The sequence below is a fragment of the Acanthisitta chloris genome, unplaced genomic scaffold, assembly GCF_000695815.1.
Source record: "Acanthisitta chloris isolate BGI_N310 unplaced genomic scaffold, ASM69581v1 scaffold22300, whole genome shotgun sequence".
NCBI lineage: Eukaryota > Metazoa > Chordata > Aves > Passeriformes > Acanthisittidae > Acanthisitta > Acanthisitta chloris.
In genome coordinates, this window is record NW_008653615.1 from 3,563 (window position 1) to 30,508 (window position 26,946).

The window sequence follows — 26,946 nt, forward strand, 5'->3', positions numbered from 1 at the left end:
TCTGCAGCAACTCATCCTGAAGGATAACTACACCAGTGAGTTATTAGTAACTGCTATGGGATTTGTTCCTCAGGGTGTCCACAGAGACTCAGCCCTGTGCTTTGCAAGGTTTGAGGAAGCACAGCTCCTGGCCAGCACCCTGACATCACTGTATAGAGGCCCACAACATGAATGAGGAATCCAAGGGTTAGGACCAAATCCAGGAGATTACATACATCAAACCTCAGGTCCCCAATGACTGCAGATAGAACTCAGTTGCTTGATGACTCGTTTCCTCTGCCTAGGACAGCTGTCTGCCAGTGACACTTCTAGACCAGCAAGCAGTCTCTTATTTACACAAGCCACACTCTGTCTCATGGTCTTATTGCCCTGCCAGACACAGGGTGGGGGAGCATGTGGTGAGTTGTGTTAAGCAGATGATCAAACTGACAAATTTTTTAAAAAATCCCACTAGTCATCTGGAGAAGCAGGACAAAGCCCTGCTCAAACTGCAGCCTGGAGACCCCGTGGCCCAGGGTCCACCTTTCCATGGTCTTCAGCCAGAATGCTAAGAGTAGGCATGGCCAGGAGCCACAGATTATCACTTTGAGACTTCCTGCCTCAGTCTTGGTTATCATATCCCATCACTTCCAAATTCAAAATGTGACTGTCAATATTGCAGGCAGCAGATTGAGATCAGCATCCAGACATGTGAAGTGAATGGCTCATGAGACCTACCAAGCTCTCCTTGCACTGACTGCAGTGACATGTGCAGTACCATGTGGGATAGGTGCTGGATCTCACTCCTCTGTCCAGTGTGGTTTTTCTCTGTTGCACGTGTTGTGTTATTCTACCAATATGTAGTATCACGAACTCTGAATTGCTCATCGTGAACTCAAACCACCAAGAGGCATCACGCAGTCTATGTTAGACCCCTACCAGAGAGGGCTGAGCATGGCCTATAGCACTTTTGGATGTCTTGGCCAAATTAAACTCCAACCTTGCAGCTCCATGTAAACACTTGTGATCACAGCTGCACTAACTGTGTGCTGAGGACAGTCTGTGAGCTTCTGAAAGAGACATCACTATTGGGGTGAAAGCATCCTGTCCTCTCCAGCTGGCTCACCCCAGAGCCAAAGCACACTCTGAATTACCATTGAGTGCTGCAGAGCTCCAGAATAGCATTCAGACATCACCTTAGCAAGAGGTCTGCTGCAGGCATGAGGACCCTTGGGTTTTCCTCTACGTATTTCAAAAAATCCCCATTAACACCACATGGTCTATCTTCATACAGCAGCATCAGCTCCTACAGCCCTTCTATCACTAAGCCTGCTGATGTCAATCAACTTCCTTGATTTCAACCACCAAACCAGAGAGCAGGGAGGTCAGGAAAACCTCAGGGCTTACTGATCAGAAAAGAAACCCAATCCAGCCAGCTGGGCAGCAGCTCTTAGAAGCCCACAGCCTTGAGCAGCCCAGGCTGGAAGTGACCTCTTGCTTTGTCTAACCAGCAGTGTGGTGTGGTGTGATACCATCCCAGCACAGCCTGCCTGCAGCACCTCAAACTCTAGCCAGATTTACAATGAGCAGATCGTATGTCTTCTGTCTTTAAACACTTCCCTTCTAATGGAAAATTCTCTTTTCAACTGAAAATATCCCCTTTGCCTGTGCTTTTCACCTCTTTTGAAATTCTCCCTGGATATTTTTTCAGTGTCACCAGGAAAAAATAAATTTAAGAGCTTTCTTAATTTGGGGGTTTTCTTTCATTTCGTTTTTTTTCCTCTTTTAATTCTCTTTCCTTCTCACAGTGAAATACTGGAGAATGAATCATGTCCCCGGTGTGGGAGTTTTAAGAAAACGTTTCATTTTTATCCTTCTTCCTTTCCTGTTGTCACTCCTCCTTTCCCTGGAACTTGCCCGAGTCGCTGAGCGGCAGCGTTGCAATCTGTCACGCGGACAGACGAAGCGCGGCTGCATCTCACCGCACTGGCTGCTGAGAGGGTCAGGAGGGGCAGATCACTTAACACTACACCTGTTTTATGAATAATAATACAGACAGTTTTGCTGGGTTCCTGGGAGGACATTTTCCCACCAGGATAAGCTCCGCATATTGAACAAATTAATGTCTTTAACTCGTTTGACTCTGGTTAGCTCAGTTGCAATGGGAAGCTCCAGCGGTGCCATTTGAACAAGGGAAAGACCAAGCAGACCTTTGGGGATGGTTTGTTAGAGCATCTTGTGCTTTCCTTCCCTGCAAGTTTCACTTAGGGAAGTGTGAGATCATAAACTTGGGGTTGATGAACCCATTTCCAGTGCAAAAAATATGGAGAAGAGAAAAAAAACCAGCTGAAGAACAGGATCCATGAAGCTTCAGGAAAATGAAAGTTATCCATGAGCACATGAGGTCTGGGTCACCCCAAAATACTCCACCTGGACCAAAATGAAGCACTTTGTTTCTTTCCTTGGTGGCTGGACTAGCTTAGAAAAGAACACACATTAAAAAGTGACTTTTAAAATTACCTCAAAAATGCAAAGAATTCAATGAGTCCAAGAGTTTCTTTTTAAGAATGCGGAATGAAATGTTCTGACTTGAGGCAGCAAGTTTCTTCAGGACTTTCCTTAGCAGGAGGAGTAAGAAGCAATGCCACCTGTCCACTCTTGGCCAGAGGACAAGCAGTGATATTCCAAGTGACCTTCCTGCCCTGATTTGGGCTGCCCAAGAGTTTCAGGAGGGTCCCTCAGCCCCATTCCGAGCCAAACCTGTGACCACAGCAAAAGAGAACACTGCTCTGACAGCTCCGATCAGTGCCTCACTCATATGATTTTATTTGTTTTGTTGACTTTTATTGAGAATGAAAAAATAATTTAAAGCAATTATCTGTACAGGGGGACAAGGGAATGGTTAGCTGGGCAGAGGATCTGTGACCCACCCTGGCCATGTCAGGGAGGGTTAGAGGGGGGTGATTTACAGCTGTACAAAACCACGACAATCCCACCGAGGAGGAGTGGAGGGTGGAGGACATCTCTGGAGCTCTCGCAGGCTCAGAGCAGAGGGGTGGGAGGCTGTGCAGGGGCACGGGGGGTCAGGGTCTGGCCAGAGAGGGGCCAGACCTTCAAGTGACCTGCAGGGGTGTCTCCAGCATCTCCATGAGGAAGGTGTCGATTGGGGTGTCCCCAATCAGCTTGAAGAAGAAGAGGTGCTCCAGGCACTTCAGCCCGATGGACCGCAGCGCTGGCAGACGCAGGAGGAGTTTGGCAAACCTAGGAGACACAAGAGTCAGAGGCACGAAGGAGGCACTGGCCACCCTCTCCCACCTATTTCCAAGCCTGTGCCACGGGCTCAGGAGAGCACAACCCAAATTCTTCCCAAAAATGCTTTAGGGATTTCTCAGTCTTAGATTCTTCTATGCTTTCAAGATAAGCATTTGTCTCCACACGTGTGGAGGGAACATGTATCTTTCCAAAACAGAATTTAGCATTTTTATAACTTAAAAAAAAAATAAAAGAAAAGATGATACATCCAGATTCTTCCTCCAAGACTTGAATATCTTACGTCCTAAAAGACTTACATCTTCGTGGTGCCATTTAAATCCTTCTTCAATCAATCTTCAAAATCCCCCAGCCTCCAAGAGGCTGCACAGCCACTCAGCAGTGCTGCTGCCAGTCGTTGCCTCCCGTTTGGAGGCACAGCTGGCAGGGGGTGCAGCGGGCAGCCTGTCCCCCCTGCGCTCTGCGGTGACAGCGAGAGCCAAAACCAGCAGAAGATGCTGCGGGCGCATCGCTTGGCTGGTGGCACTGGGGACGGTCCCAGCTGCCAGCGCTTCGAGAGCTCGGCCAGCAGAGGGTAGGATTGGATTGGAAAGCAAGGAAATTCCATCTTCCAGCACCCTAAAGGCTCGGGATTAGGACTCTGTGGCTGAGGCAGAGCTAGCACAGACACACTGCCCCTGTCTCCTTTTCCCAGGGTGAGTATTGTGCTGCTCACCTTGCCCGAGGACACTCACCGTCCTGGCTGCTCGGGGTACTTCTGCTTTGTGTAGGCTTCCAGCGTGGCATAGACCTTCTCCCTCAGTGATTCCACTTCTGAGGGGCTGGACAAACCCTTGGCATCTGGACGAGGGAGAAAATACAGGTGGGGAAGAAATCCCTGCAGAGAGGACCTTTCCACTGCAGCAGTGTGACTGTGTGCATGGACAGGAGAGGACTGGGGCTCTCTTTAATCATGTATCCAGGGACTGGGACAAATCCTGGTCTAGTGAAAGGTGTCCCTACCCATTGCAGGGAGGTTGGAACAAGATGGTCTTTAAGGTCTCTTCCAACCCAAACCGTTCCAGGATTCTATGCAATGTGTGCAGTCCTGATGCTCACTGTCACAGCCCTCCTGCCTATGACCTGAGGGAGTGCATACACCTGGGACTGCCCTGGGCCCCAGACTTACCTGGGTTAAACAGGACAATGGCTCGCAGGCACCCCAGCTCTGACTTATCCATCTGCATGTCTTTCATTTTGGACACCAGCTCTGTCAAAACCCTGCATGTGGGGGACACAGGTGGGCAGACATCAGAGACAGGTAGGTACAGACAGCAAGGCTGGGGGCTGAAAAGCATCTTGGACAGGCACTGGGAATAGCCCACAATTTCACTCTGCAGGAAGAGGCAGCTTTGAGGGACAGCCATGCCCCACACTGCTGTTCTACATGTGCATCAGCAGCATCCAGGGACCTGAGCATCAAATTTGCTCCTGTTCTCACTTTGCTCAGCATGCAGCCTCTGTGCTCTGTTTGGACTATGGAGAACAATTTGCACTCACTTGAGGAAAACCACATGGGTTTTCTCCACGTTTTTACTGTACAAAACATGGGCACTGTCCTTATAAATGCCAGTTGTGTAAGAGTGGTAACACAGTGTCCTGACAGGCAGGGAGCAGGCACAGGAGGGACAGTACGTGTACAGTCACAACACGAGCAGGTTGGGGTTTAAGGTTTTGCCAGCTAAAGCTCTTGATGATCAATATTAGATCTAGATACAGCCACAGCAAACTCTTGAGAGAGGAGCATTCCTCACCCTCCACACCCAATCAAAGATCTGCTTCTGATGGTGCAAATATCTTTCCAATGTGCTTTCACCCCATTCTTGGCTTTTTATCCAGTCAAGCATCCTCTAAGCTACTTCTGCCCCAAATCACCATGGGTTTGCTCCAGTTCTCACTTTCCCCATTCAGAGGGGAAGACAGAGCCAGCCTAGCCACCACTGCTAGGGCATGACAGAAACACACCTGTCGAAGATGGAGCCCACGCCAGCACTGTGGGCACTGCTGCGGTGCACATGTAAACCTGTGGCCAGAAGGATCCCGTCCTGCACCGACACAGAGCGATGGGAGAAAGAGGCAATGAGCAGCTCATTCCAGCCTGCAAGAGGAGGTGTGCAGGTCACATGAGGTTCAGCCAAAAATCAGTCCCACATGGAACAGGAGAGCTTTTTTTTCCCTGCTGGCTTTAGACTCAGCTCACAGGAAAGTTGGTGCCCCAGGTACTGCACCCTTGCCAAGACTGTAAGGGGTGGAAAACCCCTTGGAAGCATTTGGACAATGCTCTTAGGCATATGGTGGGATTCTTGGGGCTTCCCTGTGCAGGGCCAGGAGTTGGACTTCAATGATCCTTATGAGTCCCTTTCAACTCACAATGTTCTGGGACTCTGACCAGCAGCAAGAAAGGTGCAGAAAAAGGTCAAAGGAAAAAACCCCAAGATAACCCCAGCAAAATATCCTGGGTTTTTCTCAAAAAACCTATATTCCTTCCACCAGCAACCCCTTTACATGATTTTGCACATTATGCGCTTATGTGCCTCATACATAGCAAGTTCTGCAGTTATAGGAACTGCATCAAGACACGTTTATTCACTCTCTACCAGCTCTCCATGTCTGCATGAAGAGGGGAACAAACAGCAGATTCCACTGCGCCATCCACAGTCTCTGCCAACTCATTGTAGCTCAGAATTGGTCACTCGCTCTGCGACAGCAGGGATGGATCAGCTCAGGATTTCACATTCACCATGCAGCCTGGCTGGTATGGCACACAGCCCAGAGAAGGCACAGGGGCACCAGGAGTAGCCTCAGGGGCTGCAGGTGGGGGACACTACCTGCCCGGAGAAGAATGACTTGGTCTTCCAGCGTCAGGTCGGAGAAGTGGGGGATTCGCTTGGCCCACTCAACGAGAGTGAAGAGCTGCTTGTCAGCTGCATGGCATATGTTTGTGACAGGGTCATTTGTCTAATTAAGAGAGATATTAAAAGGAAAAGAACAGAGGAAAAGAGGAGAATTTGTCAATGAAAAATCTTTGATAATCACTATCTGCACTGCACACAGTATTGGATCGAGTTAACGATACTCAAAGACAGAAGCAAAATAATCAAACTTCCAATAATCATGTGCTGAGGAGATAGTAATAATAAATATCTCCTCTACAGCCAAATCAGGTGATTGCTAGACTTTGCTTGCTTGCTATTCTTTGCAAAGCAAGGCCCACATGGCAGGCTGCAGTCCTGCTCCCCAGGGCATACCTAAAAGCCATGAAGCAGCTTCTGAAACAGGCATGAACAGCAATTTTATCCAAACCAGTAAAATCACAACAGTAAACCTGCTGTGTCTGGTTTTGGTCACTGGGGCAGACAAGTAGTGTCCAGGCCTGTGCAACTGTGGAAACCAGCACAGGGCTCAGACTCTTTAGCATTCAACTATCCATTGAAACCAAAGGGAACAGGGAAAAGATCCTTGGAAAATAATGTATAGACTGTTTTCTAGTTGTTATTCAGAGCAGCTTCAAAAGGAAAACTGTTGTTGATTTTCAGACAGTGTGAAGCAAAAACCCCTTGCAAAATGCTGGCTGTTCACATGGGGTTTGTCTGCTCAAATCACACCTTCAAGTCTCTCATCTCAAGCTGCGAGTGTTGTTAGTGCCCCTTACCGAGCTCTCTGTGTTCACATCACTGTATGCCTCTGTCTTGGGTTCCACTGCCAGCTCAGCTTCCAGGATCCTCTCCACAGGCATGTCCTCACTGCCACTGCTGGTGGACTCAGCCTCATTCTCGCTCCGCTCCCTGCTCCTCTGCCTCTCCTCCTGCACAGCTGTGGGACAGAAACACAGCTCTCAAGACCCACAGTAACACTCAGCTGCTCACAGTGGGTCCCCTTTCCTCTGGGAGAAGGGGTGAGAAACCATCTCAGAAAATACATGGATATTTCAGATGTATGTCCATTAAAATGGCTGCTCCTCCACCAGTAAGTCTGAGGTTGCTGCAGACCAGTAACCTCCAAAGGTTGTGATTTCCAAGGCATGAAGCTCCAGAACAGAGAGAAGACGAGTTGATACCTCCAGGTGGCAGCCTGGACTCGGCTGTCACCAGGTGCTGGAGGAGACAGGAGGGGCTCAGCACTCACACACAGGTTTGCTGTGCTCCTGGTGTGCTTGGAACAGTCCCACAGCAGTCAGAGCATCCAGCAGCAGGTCTAGACAGTCTCTCACCCTCAGCTGGATACACACACACTGCCTATCTCACTCCCGAGCAAAATCCTACCCAGCCTAGCCCAACCCTGGCATCACCTCTCCCTCTACTACTCTTTTCCTAACCCTCCCCACTAGAAAGTCCTTTGCACCTCAATGCCCCAACACCATCACTCTCTTCTCCCATCTGTGCACATTTTCCAAAATATCTACTGACTGAGGCACAGAATCATGAAATTCTCTCAGAATCTCAGCTCTTCACTCCCAGGGCTGCTGTGTGTCTGTAAGACAGGTCAGTGTAGGACACATCTGTTGTATTCCAAGCCTCATGTGCAATAGAAGTCCTGGGTGCACATTTTGGTTGGAGAATTCTCTAAGGGAAATAAGAAAATCCTGCTTGAAAAAAAAAAACGACCAGCAGGTATCACATTGGTTTAGCTCATTGCTGTGAAGAAATGTCCCAAAACTACAGTCCTTCTAGCATCACTTCCCTGTGTGAGTAGGGCCTCAAAGTGCCTTGCATCAGCCTTGTCTTACCCTGGTTTATCTTAGGGTGCTTTCACAGAAGGACCAAACTACAGGAGGTTCCTCAGCACTCATGGACACTGCAATGCTCAGGGCTTCCATCTGTTTCTCCCAGCTGGGACAATGTGCTTCCCAGTACTGTCCAGCTGCTGGGGAACTGGCAGCACCCAAGGAGATGGCTCAGTGGGGCATCCAGGCTAATGCTTGTGAGGGAGGGCAACACAGGACACACATATGTGCCAGCCAGGTTGGGGAAACATTTGTCCTCTTTAGGCTAATGGACATGAAGAAGCCACAGAAGTGTTTCTAAAGTCATTAGAATCTTAGTGGAAGAAAGAACATGGCAAGGAAATACCAGGCCCATCACTCAGCTCCCAAACACAAGCTGCAATCTGTCCCCAGTTTCTGCAGCTCCTGGGAAGTCCCTGTGATTAGTGCAGCCAAACTCACAGGATCCACCAAGACCCTGGGGTTTAAATTTTCACTCTCTGCAAAGGGAAGTTGCATTTACACCCTGGTTCTCTGAACCACTTTGCACCCAGCTGGAAGGGAGAGTTATGCCTGGGATTAGGTTTTTGATTCCAGCTTGGCATTTTGCAGTCCCTAAGCATTTGAGGCAGCACAGCTTTGATGATGCTACATGGAACAGGATGAGGCTCAGCCTATGCCCAGTGTTACAGCTACTTTCCCAGCTCTGTCCTGCACACTGAGCTTCTGCACAGGGAGCAGCTAGCACATTCCACAGGGGGAATGTGCAATGTGGAATGGCCTCCAAAAGAGACAGGTACACTGACTGCTAGCATTCAACCCTGGAGGCAGCACATTTATTTTATCTTGGAAAAAAAGAGTTTAAATGCTGCGAGAGTTGTCAGTACCTGACCTTGTATCTGTTAGTATAATTTGGGAGACAATCCAGCTCAGCATTTCTTGCTCCACTAAGAAAGGAGAGCTAGCTGCAGGGGGCAGAGGTGGACAGAACAATACCCTTGCCATAGGGCTTGCCTTTCCCTGTAGCAGAGGTGGCTTTTACAAAGACCATTGCACTCTCCAGAGCGATGTGGGAGAGAGGCAGGGCTACAGGACCCATCACAGACATCACCCTCAATAGCTCTTTGAGGCTTCCTTCAAATCACTGCAAAACCCCTTCAAGTCCCATTGCCTCAGGTTGGACCCTTGTCCCAGACCAAACCTTTTAGGTGGTTTGAGCCAGAAACACAGTCCTTTGGGGTTTGCAGTGAGAGTGTGGAATATGGAAGAGGCTACATGAATTGCTTCCATACAGCTCTCTCCTGCAGCACAAAAACACTGCAGGATGCAAGCTGTACCTTGAGCTCATCTCCAAAGGTGAGGTTAAGAGTGGAAATGGCAGAGAACTACAAAATAAGAGATAGAAATAAATCATTCACCCTTATCTTTCAGTACAAGAATTAGGTGGTGACAAATGAAGTCAGCAGATCAGAAACAAAAAGAGGCTGCTCTCTACATGGGAGACAAGCAGGCTGCCGGATTCCTCACTGCTGGGTCCTGTCCACAGCAGAGGTTTACAGGGGTCCAGGCCATTAAGGGTCACTAACTAGAGGCAAGGTTGGGTCAAAATCAATTAATGGGTTCAATGTGCGTTTAGGTGGGAAGAAAAACACAGTGTAATAGCTTCCCCATCAGTCTTTTCCCTTATTAGCCCCTCTTTCCTTATTAGGAAAAAGTTCTTCACGGAAGTGGTTATCAAACACTGGAACAGGCTGCTCAGGGAAGTGGTTGAGTCACCATCCTTGGAGGTATTTAAAAGACATGTATATGTGGCACTTAGAGACACAGTTTAGTGGTGGACTTTGCAGTCCTGGGTTAGTGATTGGACTTGATCTTAAAAGTCTTTTTCAACCTAAACAATTCTATAATTTTCATTTCCTTTACACAACAAGGTCAAAACCACCATGAAGGTGTCAGTGTGGGTTTTTGGAACACACCAACCTTGGAGGGCCACCAAGAGTCACATGTACACTAATGAATACAAGGGAAATTTCTAGAAGGCCATTCCTTCCACCAGCCCACACATACCTTCCCTCTTCATCCCCATGGCGAGGCACTTCTGATAGCGGCAGTACTGGCAGCGGTTGCGTTGGCGCTTGTCTATGAGACAATCCTTGTTGTCGCGGCAGGTGTAGATCAGGTCCTTACGGATTGTCCTCTTGAAAAAGCCTTTGCAGCCCTCACAGCTGTACACCCCATAGTGCTTCCCTGGGGAGGCAAGGGGAGGACATCAATGGGCAAGCAGGTATCTGCCCACCCTTCCAGTGTAGAGGAGCTCGAACCAAGCCAAGAGGTGAAAATATTGGCTGCAGGGTATCACCTTAGCAGGCTTGAGTTGGCTTCAGTGGCTCTTAACAGGAGTAGTGACCAGCAGCAGTCAAACTATAGGACCACTGCTCTCCTGTGATAAGGAGGCACTGCATCCCACGGGAATGATGTGGAGCATCTTAGCTGCAAGTGCAGAATGATGATAGGCAGCAAATGGGGTCTGCAAGGCACACCAGGCTGCAGGTCTCTGGGAGAGAATACCCAGACACAGCCAGAACCCAGCTAACACAGGCAAATGAGAACATGCTATATGAAATATGAAAATGAGATTTTGATAGTCTGATAAACTGGGACAAAATGAGATTACATATATAAGGGGATGTGTAAGCATGGCTTTCAGGTTTGCTCTCTTTTGGGCACAGCACAACTAGCCTGCAATACAGACAGTTTGCTCTTGGATAAGGCAGAGCCAGCTACGAATCCTGCGATGCCAGTATGGCCCCAGTGAGCCTTCACAGCGTTCACTCCTGCACAAGCCTTGCTTCAGAGCATCAGGGGAGTTCTCACTGCACAAAGCCTTCCCTAAGAAAGAAAACATCCTACCTGAGGACCTGTCCCCACAGATGGCACAGATGTGTTTGGCTAAGGATCCTGGACTTGTAGATGGATAATTCATGTTCCCGATCCCCGGGAGACCCGGCAAGGGCTTGACATCCTCTGAGCTGCTGACATTGTTCAGGACATTGAGCTGCAAAAGCAGAAGCCACAAGACAGGTGAGATGGTCAAGACTCACACCTCAATGAAACCACCCCCAAATGGAGCTGACCCCTCCCTTGCTGCTCCTGCTGAGCTCGTCCCACAAGCTTATCCCCAGCAACTCCATGGGGCTGCCATGGGCAGACAGACATCCTCTGGTGAATCCAGCTGGAGGGGTTTAAGCAGATGCCTGGTAGCAGATATTGCCTCTCGCCCTGGCCTGATGTTGTAACCAAAGCCAGGACTAAGCAGAGCTGGAAAAGGGCAGGCAGCAAACTCAGCTGCTCAGTTACAGCCTCCAGGAGACAAAGCTGGTGGGATCCTGCCTGCTTCATTAGAGGATGCTGATCGCTGGCTGCTTGCAGCTTCAAGCACCAACAGCTTAGTAAAGAAGAGTTTTGCAGCCAGATGATTTGTTGCAATTAAACCTGCACTGCTGCATCGCTAGGGAAGCTGTAATGATATCTAAAAAAACCCCAGAAAAACTTAAGTGGGTTAGCTTCCCTACCTCATGAGATACAAATCTGCATATACACACAAAAATATGGCCATTTGGTCACTCCCTGGGACTTAGGTTCCCAAACACTATCACAGGCTGCAGAACAGAGTAGATTTGGGGTCGCCGGACTTTAAAAAAGAAGAAAGAATAGGGCTGAGCATCTAAAAATCAGCTGCAGTGAGATGCAGGCAAACGACCCAGAGCCCCCAGCCGAGATCCCCAGGAGCTGCTCGTGGCTGCTGAAGTTAAAGGTTACAAACCGACATCGATTAGAGACCAAAGCCTGATGTTGCCCAGGGCGTCGTTTTATTGCTGTTTGCTTTCGAGCTGCTGTCGGCAGGGCAGGAAGGATTAAGGGCCATTGAGCACGTCTTGTCAAAAGCTGTCTGGGCAGAGCAATGTCTCTCCAAACTCACTAGCAAATCATCTTTCCCATTGTCAAGCGTTGAGGGCTGGGGATGGTTGTTTCATCATGGAGTATGTTTTTAACAGTCACCCTAATTTATGAGCTAAAGTACTTCCCAGGAAGAGGTCAGAAGCAGGGACAGAAAACAAGGCTTTGGATGAAGACCCAGGTACAGCTTTCACATTACAGACTCCATAACATCCAAGCTGCTCGATTGTATGGATGCTGTTGCAAGTTCCCAATTTGTTTCAAGAAAATGCCCATTTCTCATGAAAAAGTACAATAATTTCCACAGGGAATTTCAGCAAAGAACATGAAGGGTTGGACTTGTCATTAGAAAAATGAAAAGATGAAGTCTGTTCTCATCTTCTCTCACTACAGTTCCTTCATTTTCAACACTTCAAATGTCTGATGACATTGAAAATCCAAATTATCCAGGAAAAATGACCACATTTGGAGTCAGGTTATTTTGCCCCACTGGAAAATACAAATGTACAGGGAAAAACTGCCCAGAGAAATAGAGGTTTGCTCTTACCAATACAGACCCAAACCAGGCACTGGCAGCTGTAAATCCTAATGCTTCAAAATCTGGCCCAAGGAAAGGAGATATAAATCCCTCCCCACAATTGTCCACCCACCTTTTTTACCTGTAAACATCATCTTGGCAAAATGCTGAGCCAGTAGGAACTTTTTATGGTTTAAAATGATACTCAGAACTCAGGTACCACCTTTTCTTTGTCTCTGCCTGCACTTTGAGACAATAAAAGGGAGAGAGGGGCAGGGCAGTTTTAGCCATCAGTGTCCTCAGAGCTTGACTCCTGCAGGTTAAGTGCAATCATGTATGATATCTGGGACAACTGCTTGAACCCAAATCCATTAGCTGCCTCCCTGCTGAATCCCCAAGGCCCAGCTGTCTCCTTGCATTAGAGGCAACACAAATGAAACCCTCTCCTCAGAGCTGGGAACTTGGCACGTTGCCCGGATTGGGGAAACCACTTCCCAGAGCATCCCCTACCCCAAATGAAAGGCTTTCACACAGCCAATACTGCCACCAGTTCCACAACCACAAATGCCTGCCCTGGATGCCACGGGCACAAATATTGTCAGATCAATGGAGAACAGTCGGGTGGTACAAAGGGAAGAAGGATGCCTAGCATGCCTACTGCCAACAGCCCAGACCCACACAGGAGTTGAGGGTGCTGGGGCAAGGTAAGCCAAACCTGCCAAATCACCCTCAGAGCTCTTCAGTGGCTTCCCCACACCATCCTCTCCCAGCCTCAGGGGCAGGTACTAGGAAGAACTTCAGACAGACCAAGTTGTAGCAGAAGATTATGGAGCCGAGAGGGCTCAGAGACCTCACTGCCATGAGGCTCTTGAGCACTTCCTACCTTCAGGTCTCACTAATAAAACACAAAGTCTTGTTAATAAGAGGCAGAATTCTCACTTAGATCCAGCTCCCAGAACATTTCAGCACTCCAGCAAAATTCCACACTGCCACCTTGATCCCAGCCATGCCAGAGGTGGTGCCAGGCTCTCGAAGCAGTATGTCCCTGTCCCACAGAGCTACCCCAGGAGGTTCCCAGCCCCATCCATGGCTCTGGAGAGGCACCAACCCTAACACCTAAGTCTCCCTTTTGTCTGGAGGGGAAACCTCAGCACCCACATTATACCATCTTCAGGCAGTAAGGATGGGAGCTCTGCATTTTTCTTCAGGCCAAGTTAATATGTGTCTCTCTAGAAAGTCTGTCTCCTTTCCAAATAATGAAACAAAGCAGATGTGTGGGTTTTTTTAACAGGAAGAAGGGGAATGCTTCACATGCTGCAGCCCTTGCCTATCCTCATTATTTCTATGTACAGTAATTACACACACAGCAATGGATGCAGTGGAGGGGAACTGGACTGCACCCACGGTGAGAACAGACCTGGAAATTAGCTCTCTCCCCTTATCAGGTAGGGTATTTTGACATATATACAGGTGTCTTCTCTGTGAAGGTTGTGTGGGGATCTCAGAGCAACCTTCCAGTATCTGAAGGGGCCTTACAGGGAAGCTGGAGAGGGATTCATCATTAGGAACTGTAGTGATAGGACAAGGTGTAATGGGTATAAATTGAAAGAGGAGAAATTTAGATTAGATATTAGGAAGAAGTTTTTTACCATGAGGGTGGTGAGACACTGGCACAGGTTGCCCAGGGAGGCTGTGGCTGCCCCAACCCTGGCAGTGTTCACAGCCAGGTTGGATAAAGCCTTGATCAACCTGCTCTGGTGGGAGGTGTCCCTGCCCATGGCAGGGGGTTGGGACTAGATTATCTTTAAGCTCCATTCCAACCCCTTAACATTCTATGATTCTATGTCTATGCCAGGGGGATTTAAGCAGAAGATTCACATGCTGGAAACTATTCTTTACAGCTGATCTGAGTAGCCAAAACACACCAAACTCCCCACCAGCCAACCCACTCCCTCAAGTTTTGGGATGTTACCTAGTCCGAACACTGAACTGTAGCAAAGCAATTGTGCACGTGTGTACCTGTGGACTGGCATGTGTCACAAAATTCATGCCCGGGGCCGAGGACAGAGCGACGGGGTGTGAGCCGAGGGAGGACGCGATGACTCTGTAGGGAGAGCCCAGCGTGTTCACCGGAGAGCCGATCGCGTTCATGGGGGACGGCAGCGCCCGGGACGCGTTCGCAGGGGCCTCGAGGTAGTTGTGGTGTCCCTCCACTGAATTCCCCGAGGAAAGGCTTGACGACAGGCTCACAGATGTCGAGCTGGCATGCACAGGGGAGTCTACAGGGAGAAGCAGAGAGATGAAATACACTGTGAGTGTGGCTTGTTGTGTATTTCATGTGTGTACAGCTATCAGCTGCCCAGACTTGGTTGTGTCAGCTTAGATGCCAGCAAGGGCTCGAAGTCAATCTGCAAACATGCCTTCTGCTAGAAAGGGAAAAGAACAAAACACTGGCTATAGTACAGGAAATAGAGTTACATATGGCAACAAAATATACCGTTACATGCAGCAACAAAATATACTGTGAAGATCACACTTACTAATCAAAGACTCCCTCAGTGTTTGGTGCCTCAGTGGGCTTGGAAGAAGGCACCACTGCCTGCCTGCCTCGGGCTGGTTTTCTCTGAACTACCCCCTGAGGTCCCATTTCTTTTGTCCCAGCCAACTTGAGAGACAGCACACATCTGAAAGCATGAAGTCCCCACCAAATAGGCTGGAAACTCTAATTCTCCCCATGTCTTACGAAGCACCTTTGCTCCCTGTGATGGCTCTGGCACTGTGTACAGCAGACTCTTTCCATGGAGTAGCTCTCCCCCTTCCCACACACTTACGTCCCCACCATGCTATTTCACGTTACTCCTGCTCCCAAAATTTGATGCCAGAATCTCCAGAAGGAGCTGGAGCAACACAGAACAGAAACTGCCCATGACACACTAGCATTGCAGTTACAGTACAAGGCACCCACAAAGTATTTTGTCTATCATCTTTCCTCAACTATACTGTCTTCTATAAGACCAGTCTCAAATATTCAGAGGGAATCTGGACACCAAATGCCCACTAGTCCTGATGGGTTATGTATCTAGCTGCATTTTAAGGATTTACATGACCTTTTCTCCCTCCCCTAGAATTTACCAGCCCCGGTTAGCATTAGCTGTCATTAACATTTCCAAGAACCATTATTTCTCTGTTGGTTTTCCAACACAGGAGATCAGTCCCTGGAGTAGCAAGGCAAAGATGTTGTGTGGGAAGGTCACACAGTTGGTTTTCCACGTCTGGCACAGAGGATACTTGTTCCCATTGCATTTGCAAGTAAGGCAGCGCTTTGGTGTTTTGTTTGTTTGTGGGTTTTCCTCCTTTTAACATTATTGCAAAGTTATTTACGTGACAGTGTTTGTTATTCTACCTGAAGTAACAATCAAATCTGATTCAAAGGGAAGATGCACAATAAAGACGGGAAAAGGTCAGCTTGCTGAATAACATTAAAGACATTTGTCAGAGTCAAGGAGGACTCGATCCGCCGTTATCAACCCACTTCAGACTTAATTCTGCAGAGGGAGGGGGAGAAAAGGTCTTTGTCAATTCTTGCTTTGGCTTTTTGGATCAATTCTCCCAGTGGGAAAGCGATGTGCAGCAAGAGGAAGCCAGCTCAATGACAACAGCAGAAGCCTCGGAGGCAGCGAGGCGGTCTGGAGGCAGAGCCAGGGCTCCTGCCTGCTGCCACAGAGTCACCCCACATCCCCTTGCCACCATCACGGAGACATGCAGCCTGTCTTCCGTTAGTAGACAGCAAAATCCTTACCTTGAGATGGCTTTCAAGTGAAAAAGTCTTTCACCTCAGGGACAGCTGCAAGGGTGCCTTTAGCAGTGGGCAGAAGATGTACTGTTTGCCCTCCCCTTACCTAACCAAGCACTCAGCTCACAGAGGCACCTTAGATGTTTCCTGGGGCTTGAAAGGACCATCCTGGCTTCTGCCATTATCAGCTTCAGAGAAAAGCAAATGCATTTTTCATCACCTGTGAGTAGTGTGGTACCGTAACACGCAGTGCTCCCCAGCATCTGTAGCACAGACTTAGAAAGAATTTGGTTTTATGCCTCTTTAAACAACTAGATAAACAACATTGCCTTTGAGGATTCTTTAGCTTGGAAAGTAAGTCATTGAAGGGGAGATTGGGCAGAAATCTATCACACCAGTACAGCTAAGGAAAAGAATGATTCTTCATCCTTTTCCATTAACACAGAAAAGGGCATATTTTGAAAGTATCATGCAGAAGATTTAAAGCAATAAGAAAAGGCTCCCAGAGGAGTTATTTAACTGTTTGCATTTATGCCAGACTTTACAGAAACACTGTCACAGCTAGGTTTCTCCATTAGAAAGGCTCCAAGTTTCATAAGGACCTGAAGCAAGGCTGTCACCCATGGAGACTGATAGCCAGGGTAAATCCTATGGTGTACTTGTGTCCGTGCCAAAGGGCATGGCCAGAGGAATCCCCTAGTCCCCAGGGTGGGATCAAAGCCAGACAGCCTGGAAAGCTTGTGCCTACCTCTCTTACCCCAGCAATGAGACACCAAAGAGGAATCATGAATGCATGATGGAGTGTTTGCTGGGGGAGATGGATGGATGCATGAATATGTCTACTGGAAAGCACAGAAGTGTAAAGCCAGTCTCTGCCAGGGCCTGATGACACAAACCAGAGCTTGTTTCCACAGTGCTTGGCCAAGCTGTCCTGCCAAGACTCTGACAAACCCAATGGTCAAAACCATCAGTGGTAACTTTCCACTTACCAATGAACAATTTTATCCATTTGTTATAAATTGCAATACAAATCCCATTTAGAAAAGCAGAACAACAACAACTGAAAAAGCCCACAAACAACAAACTACTTTGACTTTCAGTCCCTTACTGGGATAAGTTTGTCAAGTCAGTCCCCAGGGAAGCAGAAGAGCATTCTCCTGTACCTGGGGAAAATCCTCCTCCCAGCTTCTCATTTTCAGGCTGCAGTTCTCTGAGAGGGATATAAGAAGTGACTGCTACCACGTAATCAGCCTGTGAGAGGAACAATTTGCATGGCTGAAAGAGGATGTGCAGGAAGAGCCATGCCAAAGCATCCTTGATGCTGAGATTACTGATTCCCTGAGCTGAGTACCCTCAAACTTGTTTCAGTTCAAAGAAGCCAGAGAGGCTTAGACAATGCGAACAGCTGAGATTGCAAGCCTGATTCACCTTGAGAGAAAATGATCTGCAGGAAAATACGGGTGGTCTGTGTGCCACATCGCCCAACGGAAGGCACCCAGAAAGGTCTTGGGCTCACATGGACAAAATGGCTTTTCTCAAGGCATTTTCTCCCATCATTTGGGGGACCACAAATGACAGTGGAGCAGGGCCAGTAAGGAGATGCTCTACAGCAAGGAAGCAGCTCTGGGACAGAGCAGAGTGCACTGAGGAGACAGGACTCAGTCCTGCACACCAGGCACGGCCAGGCTGCCCCTGCCTCTCCAGCAGCATTCAGCACAGGTGACATTTACACAGGCCAAAGCAGGCCTGGAGTCTGTCCATCAGGTAATGCGAGGTGACAAGCGATGCCGGGGAGCCAGTCAGCTGCGGGGGCCCCGTCGAGCACAGGGCAGCCCTGCATCAGGGGGTGAGGGCTCTGTGCCTGGCACAGCCCCTGCCTGCAGCACCAAATGCAGCTCCCAGACTGACCAGGTCCCCCACGCCAGATGGGGAAGACCAGCTGAGACCCTGCACCAAGCATCAGGGCTTGCTGCTGCTTTTAACCACCTACTCCAGATTCAAGATCAGCTTATTTCTGATCCACAAGTGGGGCAGTTTATGTCATTCTCCTGTTTTCCTCCTCCACATTAATGCTTGGACAGGTACTTGCAGAGAGGTTCAGGGAAGCTTGATACCGTATTTCTCTCGTGGAGGAGCAGAGGAAGAGAGGAAAGGAGGATTGTGTGGATTCTCTGATGTCTCCACCGCAAACATTAGGTATCCAGGGAACCCAGTGCCTCAACCAACTCTCCACAAGTTCTCTAGTACAGAAACACATACTCTCCAGCCTTCTCCTTGTAGGAGGCAAAGTTTAAAAGCAGGCACTTGCTTCTGGGCACTTCACTGTTTCAAACTGTGTCTGCAAATGCATCACAGCATTTGCTGCAGAGAGCAGCTGGAAGTGTGTACACACACAGACAACATCTGCCCTGTTGCTTTAGCATTCAGAATAAGGATCACATCCAATGTAAGAACAGACCACTCTGCTGACATTAGAAAACAATGAGGGAAACCCCCAAGAACTAATTAGTTCTCTCCATTTTGAAAACAATGCTTTGGAGGACATAAGCAACAGCATTACATTTACCCACCAGCCACTGAAACTGAGCAAGGACACAAAGCTTTGATACTCTGCTACCAACTGCATTTCACCTCCAGTTAGCAAAATCCTAGTCCAGGGATAGGAAACATGCCTCAAACTCAGAAGAACACCATCTACATCACAGCAGATGTGTAACTGTCCAACAGATGCATCTGCAGAGCACAAAATTCCAGGTCTACCACACCAATGCTCAACAGCCAGGCCTGGGCTAACACAGCTAATCTGAACCAATGTGAGCTCAATAAAGCCACCTTGATACCTCTGTGCTGTGAGCACTTCACAGGTAAAGCTGGGGCAGGAGTGGAAGCAAAGACACCACTCCCACACAAGTGACTCCAAATACCCTGGCAAAGGCAGTAGGAAGAGAAGCATTGAGGCTGCAACCAATAAAGCTGTCTAGATTTTCACACAAATAATGGCAGCAAAAACCAGTCTCAGCAATTATATTTGAACAGAAAGTGGAATGAGAATGCAGGGACCAGAAACATGCAAGCCCTGCACACACTGTCTATTTAACCAACACAGGTTACAAGTTTGTTTTGGTCAATGCCCTTCAGCTCAAACACTGAGCAAAGCCTTGAGAGAACAAATACCTGTTAAACACTGGGATTTTTCTTAAACTAACCCCTGAAGAAATCCTAGCTCCTGAGCCCTGTAGGTCCCTGGCAAGCCTGGAGATGATAATGATGATACTTTCAACATTCAGAGTTTTGTTTTTAATATCAGAGAGAATCAAAATCTGGAAGTCTTCAAATAATGAAAAACACACTTGTGCTTCTGAGGCCTCAAAGAGACACACAAAGTGTGTATATCATTTCACACATGTTCAGTTCATATATTCATTCGTTGGCATGAACACTTAAAGGTGCGAGTTGCCCTGGCTGACATGACTAGCAAAACTTTGCAGATACTTCATCCTCCACAGATCAGAAAGCACCAAGAAGTGGGAAGAGACATGCACATTTCAGCAGAGGAGCACGGGGCTGTGTGGGAGGTACAGCTTGGCAGGCAGTTTGTCCTTGGGGAACGACCTTCAAGGGCAAGTACCTATGAGAAACACTCCTGAAACCAGATGCAGTTATGTAGCAGGGTACCCATGTTAACTGGAATCAAGCAAAGCTTTGCTGCTATGACAGCAGAAGTAGCTTTTGTTTAATACATGGAAGAAAACCTAAAAAATTATTCCCTTTTTTGGTGATATTTTTAACTACCCAAGCAACAGACAGTACAGACTGCTGTTCTAATATCCTACAGAAAGGTTAGTGGGTTTGCCTTGCTTTTAAGGTCCAGTAACCTCTGTGCTTCCACCTTTGTGCTCAACCCTAAAGCAATAAATAATGCAGCTTTCTCCTGACAGCTAACATCAAGCAGCAAACTTTGTTGGAGGTATGCTGGCAGATAGGTGAGCAGGAGCTTCTGCAACAGGGACCTGTACAGGGCAGCAGAAAGTTTTCCTCAGCTCTTCAGGTGGTGGAAAGAGCTGCTCCACCTCCTCTTGGGTAATGCTTCTGTGCCTCCCTTGCAAACAGGGGCCATCTAAAACCTGGCCACAAGAAGCCATGTCTCATCCAAATGTCCTTGGACATACTAAGCTATTGACCCACTGTCCAATTTCAGCCAAACCAGGCCAAGACCTCAAAATAGCATCTGCTGCTGAGCCTGCACCAGGGCAAAGGATCCTTTAGCAACTGCACATCAGGTAATTAAAAAAAGATCTGCAAGCCAAGTTGACTCACCCTATCAAGGGATCACATCCCCCTGGTGACCACAGTAACACAAAAAAGTTGGATTAAGTTTCTCATCTCCAAAAAAGAGTTGTTGAATTTGAGGCCTGAAGGGTTTTTCATGGTTGTTTGATCAGATTTCCCACTTGGCCAGCAGCCACCAGGAAAAAACATGCAGAAGTTCTTGCAGTTGTCTTTAAACTCCTGGTGATACTACAGGTCCCTATCAGAAAGCATCCCACCAGCTGCAGGGTCTGTGGCTGCCTCAGGCAATTGAAGGCAAGTGTTTCCTGCTTCGAATAAATATTTAAACCCCCTGCACTTTCCTAGCTGCAGGACTTGCCCAGTCACTGGGTCTTCTCACACCTTTGGGTGAAAGAGCCCTCTTCCATCTTCATATCCACAGTTATAGGAATGGACATGGCAAGCAACAACATCCAGGGAAAAAGCATCCTGCAGGTCACAAAACCTGGGACCATCACATGTGAAAAAGGTGCCAGGCAGCAGCCCCACTCCAGGCACAATCTGGGTTTTCCTCTCCCTATCCCCCAAACGACCTGGCCTAACCCCTCTTTGCTTGGGAGAGCTGACAAGATTGCAGCCGGAGGTGGTGTGGCCACAGGCCAAGTTACATGAGTACTAATAAAAGAGACTTTGTGGAAGAGCCAAGTTAGTTCTTGTCCCCAACCAACTGTGCCAGAGAGTGCTCAGAGAGAGAGGACAGCCAGCACAGCATCTTTCCTTGCCCTGGCAGTTGGGCTTTGGGTGAAATGCATCCTTCTGGACAATAAAAACACATTTTGAAGCCCTTCCCTTGCTCCTACAGCCCAGCCTTAATGCACATCTCCTGCTTTAGGTGTCTAAGGGTGACTCATCTGAACACTTCCCCTGTGACTCTACAAACTCATCTGTAACACCTTAGACTCTGATTGTCCTTTTCTCATCACAAATCACGTGCTCATGACCAATATATACTTTCTCAGAAAAATTTGGTGGTGTTACTCATTTAAGATCAAAGTGAGTGCTATACGCACCATCAAAAATATGTACCTTATTTCTAACCTGAACACAGATAATTAACACATATGTAATGGTTACTTGAAGGCAAAAAAAGGCAGCAAGTATATGCTTTTTTTCACCATTATGCTCGAAATTTCAGAGCTAAAGGAAATCTGAATACAATAAGATCAAGATATGCAAACAGCAGCACTCACATCACCTTAACTTTGCCCTCCAGCAACACAGTGCAAGAGCAACAAATACTAGAAGCTGACAGCCTAGTGTGGACACTGCCCTTTTCCACCACCCTGATGTCCCCCTTAATGCAGAACCAGAAACAGTTTCATAGCTATTTTAAAGGAGAGGGGAGCAGCTAAGACCATGAAGATATTGCAGGCCTGATGGAGATGCAGGCTGGGCTTTGTGGTGAGGACAACAAGGCAGTGGGAAGCTGCCACACATCCCCTCAATCTCACCATGATCTCTCCTCCTTCATCCCTCTCACACAACTCGTGTGCCCTAAAGCTGTCTGGCCAGAGTAGCTATTGCTTTCAGAAATCCCTCTCTGCAGCCCCCACACCATCAAGCTGCCTCAGGGACTGGGATGCCCTCTGGCTTTGAGGACAGTGTAGATGTGAGTGGTAACCTGCATCCAGGGAGCACAGGCCAGGCCGGAGTGACTGTTTGAAAGCAGCCCAAACAGAACCTGGTCAACACTTCTGCATCTCTATCAGCAGTTCACCTGCAGAAAACATGTCTAACACCAAGTTAGAAGCAGGTTAAAACACCAGCTAAACACTTTAAAAGAAAGTTAAGGTCCCAATATACTGAACTGTTGATGGGCTGGAGAACAGTCCCTTTGCCTCTATTGGTGAAACAGAAATCCCTCTGCTCTTATAACCGATTTCCTCTCCTAGAATCTAGAAAGACTCTGCTGAGCACTGTGACCCCTGTCCCTACAGGGATCTGTGCCTGGTTCCTATAAAAATCAGATTGAATGTCACTTTCCTTTTGCTTCCTTGTAAATTTGTAATACTCAACAAATTAAACCCAAATAACACTTTCATTGTTTCACTCATATTGCAGCAATAGGAGAGAGTTCAGCTTGTCTTTGCTTGCTCCTTGAAAACACCAGTGAGCAACACATTATTCCAACGAGTCATCTCTTTTGTGCAGAAACAGCCTAAAAAGGTATTTTGAAAAGTCAAGTGCTTGTGAAACTTGTAGATGACTTGATGCAATATCAGTGACTTTTCTGGAGTTGGAGAATTACCAGAGGTGAGCATCTGGTGCAAGAGGGATGGAAAAAATATACACATAGCAGGAACATCCCATGCACAAATCAAGGTCTGCACAAACCTCTTTCTTCAGCAGAGAAATACCAGGCTGACATGTACAGCCTGGGGCCTCCAGAACAAGTCCTGGAGGCATTTACCCACCATGAAGGGCTGGGAACAACTTGAGGAGTTTTCTAGAGATACTCACACTTTGCACATCCATAAACAACAATGCACTTTAAATTCCCTGGAGTAGCATCAGTACTTTTGTCAGCAGCCAATTTACACGGGTGCTCCCAGCCCCTCACAGACAAGCACCCCAACCTGCCTACTCCCTGCCTTAGCTGGGGAGCACTCTACAGATGCTCAAGCCTTGCATATCCCTCATGTTAGGACAAGAGAAATAACTTCAGAAAAAATAATGAGTGAGTAATTGCAAAGGGCATTTCCCAAGAGCAGTTGTGATTTGTGCAACCAGGGCTGCTCACGCTGGCGTGCACGAGGGTATCACAGCTCACAGCCCTGCAGCCCTTTGCTGTCTCCCTGGGCAGCCTCACTTGGCTAATCTGACACAGCTTCACACGATTACGGTGGTATCTGTGTCACAAGGGCAGGAGACAGCCACCAGGCAAGGAAAGAGCCTGCTTAATATTTTCTTGGGGGGTGTTTTATGTTTCAAAAGTCATTTTTTCCCCCAACAACTTCATAAAAACGCAATTGGCAAGACACTTACTTTGATCTGGTTTGATCCTAGGTTTGATCCTATTACTGCAATGAATAGGTCGAGTCCATCGCACACAGACACATACATACATCTCCCAAATTATGTACTAAACTTCAAAGCAGTGTGCAATGGTTTGACTTGAGCCTGTGTAATTTCAGGCAGCTTGGTCTGGCTGTGCAGAAGTTCACAGCACACACAACCACAGGACAGCTTCAATCACAAGCACTGTAGCTTACAGCCCCATCCGAGCTAGGTTAAACACGTTTTTAAACTCCCTTTACCCCTCCCCACGAGTCCTACTGCGGGATCAGTTCCTCCACCTAACCCAGAAGGCACAGATTGCAAACGCAAGTAAAATACTTACTGCCAAAGCCTGCAGGAAACTTAATGAAGTGAGGATAATTCCCATACATGTTTAATCTTCAGTTCATCGCTTGCCTTTCTGAACACAACTGCCTCCTCTAACTTCAAAGGTGCCCGGAGCGCAGCGCAGCCCGCCGGGGTCGGGACATGGCTCTGCGGGAGCAGGGGCTCTCGGAGGGTGCCAGGGCAGCTGCCTCCTCCCGTGGCCTCATCCTTGCTTCACGCCGGCAGCAGCTGCTCGCCGGGATGAGACATGCTCTTGTTCTCCGCCGCTCAGCGCTGCCTCCCGTGCTCAGCTGTCTCGGCTCCCTGCGAATTCACGGCAGCCAGTCCGGGGACCATAATCGCCCGGCTAAGACGCCAATCAATGCATGACGGCTCCGGTATAGATCAGAAATTGGGAGGAGGGGGAAGAGGTTAAGTTGTTTAGGGGAGGAGCATCGTGGGGAAAGAGGGGGGTGCTTTGCTTTTCCACCAGTGAAGACGCGATGCAGTGTATTAGTTCCACCAGCCCTAGCCATGTGGAGATGTTCTCTGGCCGTGCAGAGGACCAACTCACGCCCAGAGGGGATGGTGCCCTGGTGATGGGCTGACCGACGGGGCAGGAGCACATGTGCAGCCAGCCCAGGGCTGTGCGGGCAGGGAGCTCCCTGCATCACTGTGCTCCCAGCATCATCATGGTCCTGTGCTGCTGGACCACACACACCCCCAGGATATGGAGCCAGGGCTGAAGAACACTGAGACCTTCCTGGGGCCAGTGGAGCTGGAAGCTCAACTCCCATCCCCACCCCCACCGAAAGGAGTCCAAAAGCACTCAAACCACACCAAAAAAAAAAGCATCATTAACCAGTTGCTAAAGCTGTATGGGATGAGAAGAGGTGGGATACAGGACAGAGCCTGGGGAGCTCATGCCACATGCAGTCAGTAAAGTGCTCACAGCTGTGGCAGCAGAATGCAGAAGCCTTTACAGACAGTCCCACACAAATTCACAACTAGAGTTGAATCCCCACCCACCCTGACAATGAAGTTCTGCAGGAAATCGGTAGAAATAAACAGAAACAAGCAGCCAGCTGCCAGACTGGGGCAAAGCCACATGCAGTCTCCAGCACTGCCTCCCACAGTGTCTGGTACTCTGAAGCAGGAGCAGTCCCAGTTTCCCTGCCTGGCAAGCCCCTTACCTAACTGGAACATTTTTGGGGAAAGGCAGAGATGTAGGCAACAGCACAGCCCACTTTTTCTGGTTTCTGATCTGGGAGACCTCAAATGAAGTCACCTCAAAGGAATGGAGGGAGGAACTTGGCCAGAGGTTGTAAAGCAAGGGGAGACCAAGGTCTGCACTTACATGTATGTTGGAGGGGAAGGTAGGTCACAGCTCTGTCACTGGCACCAGCAACATCACAGAGAAAAAGGGCACAGGGCTAGCAAGGGGCTTTGCCTTCTCAGAGAGACCACAAACCATCCCCACACAGACGATGCAGAGCATGACATGCGTGCAGTGAGACAAAAAGAAGGAAGAGCAGATTAGGATGTTTGATGTTCTTCAAGGACCTTCTGGAACTTGGACCCTCCAGGTCACCTGAGGGCCCATGCTGCCCTTTGGCACTAAGCATGCTGGAAGGAGAAGGCATATGCCAGCCCAGAGCTGCTCACAGCATCCAGCCACAGCTCAGGCAGATGCTGACTGAGGTACTGTCAGCCCTGAGGTACTGTGTGTGCAGGAGAAGGAAAGGTTACCCTTGTTAGCTCCATTTCTTCCTTTGCTCTCAGACATTGCCATATCCATTTATCTCTAGCTCAAATTTAAGCAAGGGAAGGGGTTTTTCCCTCCCTCATATTAACAACATTTGAATTATTTTTTTTAAAGGTGATTTGCTTTTCTCCCATTTCTGCTCTGCATCTGTGTATGAGGACTGGTAACATACAGTATCAGAAAAATACCATGACATGGATGCACAGCTCTTTATGGGTAGTAGGTACATCTAGGAATGGGAACCTAACATTTGGGAGTGCATCTCCACGTAGCAGAACAAATGGATAACCTGCCAGCTGACACGAGCAAGGAGCTTTGCAGGCAGTAGCATCAGCATTCTGTATAGCCCATTAACTGTAGTCCAGGTTTACACACACTGGATTTTCTCACAGTTAAAAAAAAAAAAAAAAAAAGGAGATCAGTATTCAGAGTAGGTTCTACTGAGGCAAAATAAAACCCCAAGCAACTGCAGTCTTGCAGGGGGAATACAAACAGCAGAGATCACTCTTGTCTTTTCTATCTGGCCACCTTTCACATCTCATTTGTTTTATTGCACAAACACTAATGGCACTGCAGACCTGTTTCAGAGGAGGGGAAGCAGCTGAGCACCATGCTTACACATCCTGCTCACTGCCCACAAGTTTTGAGCTCTAGGGAAGGAAGACCAGAGGGTCTGATAACCTGCACAGGAGCATAACACAGCAGCATCTGACTGTGTGGTGCTATGTCCCATCCCTCTTGCTGTTCAGCTGAGCTTGTGTCCTCCCCTGCCACTAACCCAACATACAACAAGGACATCCCTAGCAAATGTCCTCAGCAAGGGCCAGTCCTCCTGTAAGTGTTCACCTCCTCCTGCAAGCTACATCCAAGTGCAGGAGACGTAGGCATAGCTCCTGTTTCAGTGGATGCTGCCTCACACTCCACCCTGTCTAATTCAAGTGGCATCAAACCCAGCAACCACAGGGATTTCTAACCTCTAGGCAAAGTTTGCTATTTCAGGTTAACACTAGCTTTGCCTCCAGTGCTGTCCTTTAACAGCCACACTGGGGATCCTTGCTAGGGGCTGAAGGCAAGAGCCAGGCCCAAGGCAGGGATGCCCCAAGGCCCTGCAGGCAGAGACACAAGGCACTGCTGAGGAGCAGGCTGCAACGTGGCTTGTTTCAGTCTCTGGATAGAAAATTGGATTTCTCAGCAGTGCAAGTTTTTTTCCTCTGTGACAAGACTAAAAGAAACCTTTTTCAATCAAAAATCCCGACAAACAATCTGCTTCC

At 48.3% G+C, this 26,946-nt stretch overlaps 1 protein-coding gene across 2 annotated transcripts; it reads right to left on the reverse strand.

The window, feature by feature from the left end:
* Positions 1 to 2,812: 2,812 nt before the first annotated feature.
* Positions 2,813 to 24,028, reverse strand: RXRG (retinoid X receptor, gamma). 2 transcript variants are annotated; one of them, XM_009081837.1, is made up of 10 exons: positions 23,927 to 24,028; positions 14,484 to 14,743; positions 10,901 to 11,045; positions 10,058 to 10,237; positions 6,941 to 7,101; positions 6,117 to 6,246; positions 5,254 to 5,386; positions 4,418 to 4,509; positions 3,984 to 4,089; positions 2,813 to 3,240 (listed from the first exon to the last, which is right to left on the reverse strand). In XM_009081837.1, the coding sequence occupies exons 1-10, from the start codon at positions 23,973 to 23,975 to the stop codon at positions 3,093 to 3,095; spliced, it is 1,404 nt and encodes a 467-aa protein (XP_009080085.1). In that variant the 5' UTR covers positions 23,976 to 24,028; the 3' UTR covers positions 2,813 to 3,092. The 2 variants fall into 2 exon arrangements, with proteins under 2 accessions (XP_009080085.1, XP_009080092.1); XM_009081844.1 differs by lacking the exon at positions 23,927 to 24,028 and having other exon boundaries at positions 3,093 to 3,240; positions 10,901 to 11,035; positions 14,471 to 14,606.
* Between the last annotated feature and the right edge of the window lie 2,918 nt (positions 24,029 to 26,946).

What these genes read in the sequence shown, in the direction of transcription:
- RXRG (XM_009081837.1), bottom strand. Translation starts at nt 23,975, where the DNA reads ATGTATGGGAATTATCCTCACTTCATTAAGTTTCCTGCAGGCTTTGGC. An exon ending in GTTTCCTGCAGGCTTTGGCA is followed by an intron (nt 14,744 to 23,926) that starts GTAAGTATTTTA and finishes TTCTCCCTGTAG; the next exon opens with ACTCCCCTGTGCATGCCAGC. An exon ending in CTGTGGGGACAGGTCCTCAG is followed by an intron (nt 10,238 to 10,900) that starts GTAGGATGTTTT and finishes TTGCCTCCCCAG; the next exon opens with GGAAGCACTATGGGGTGTAC.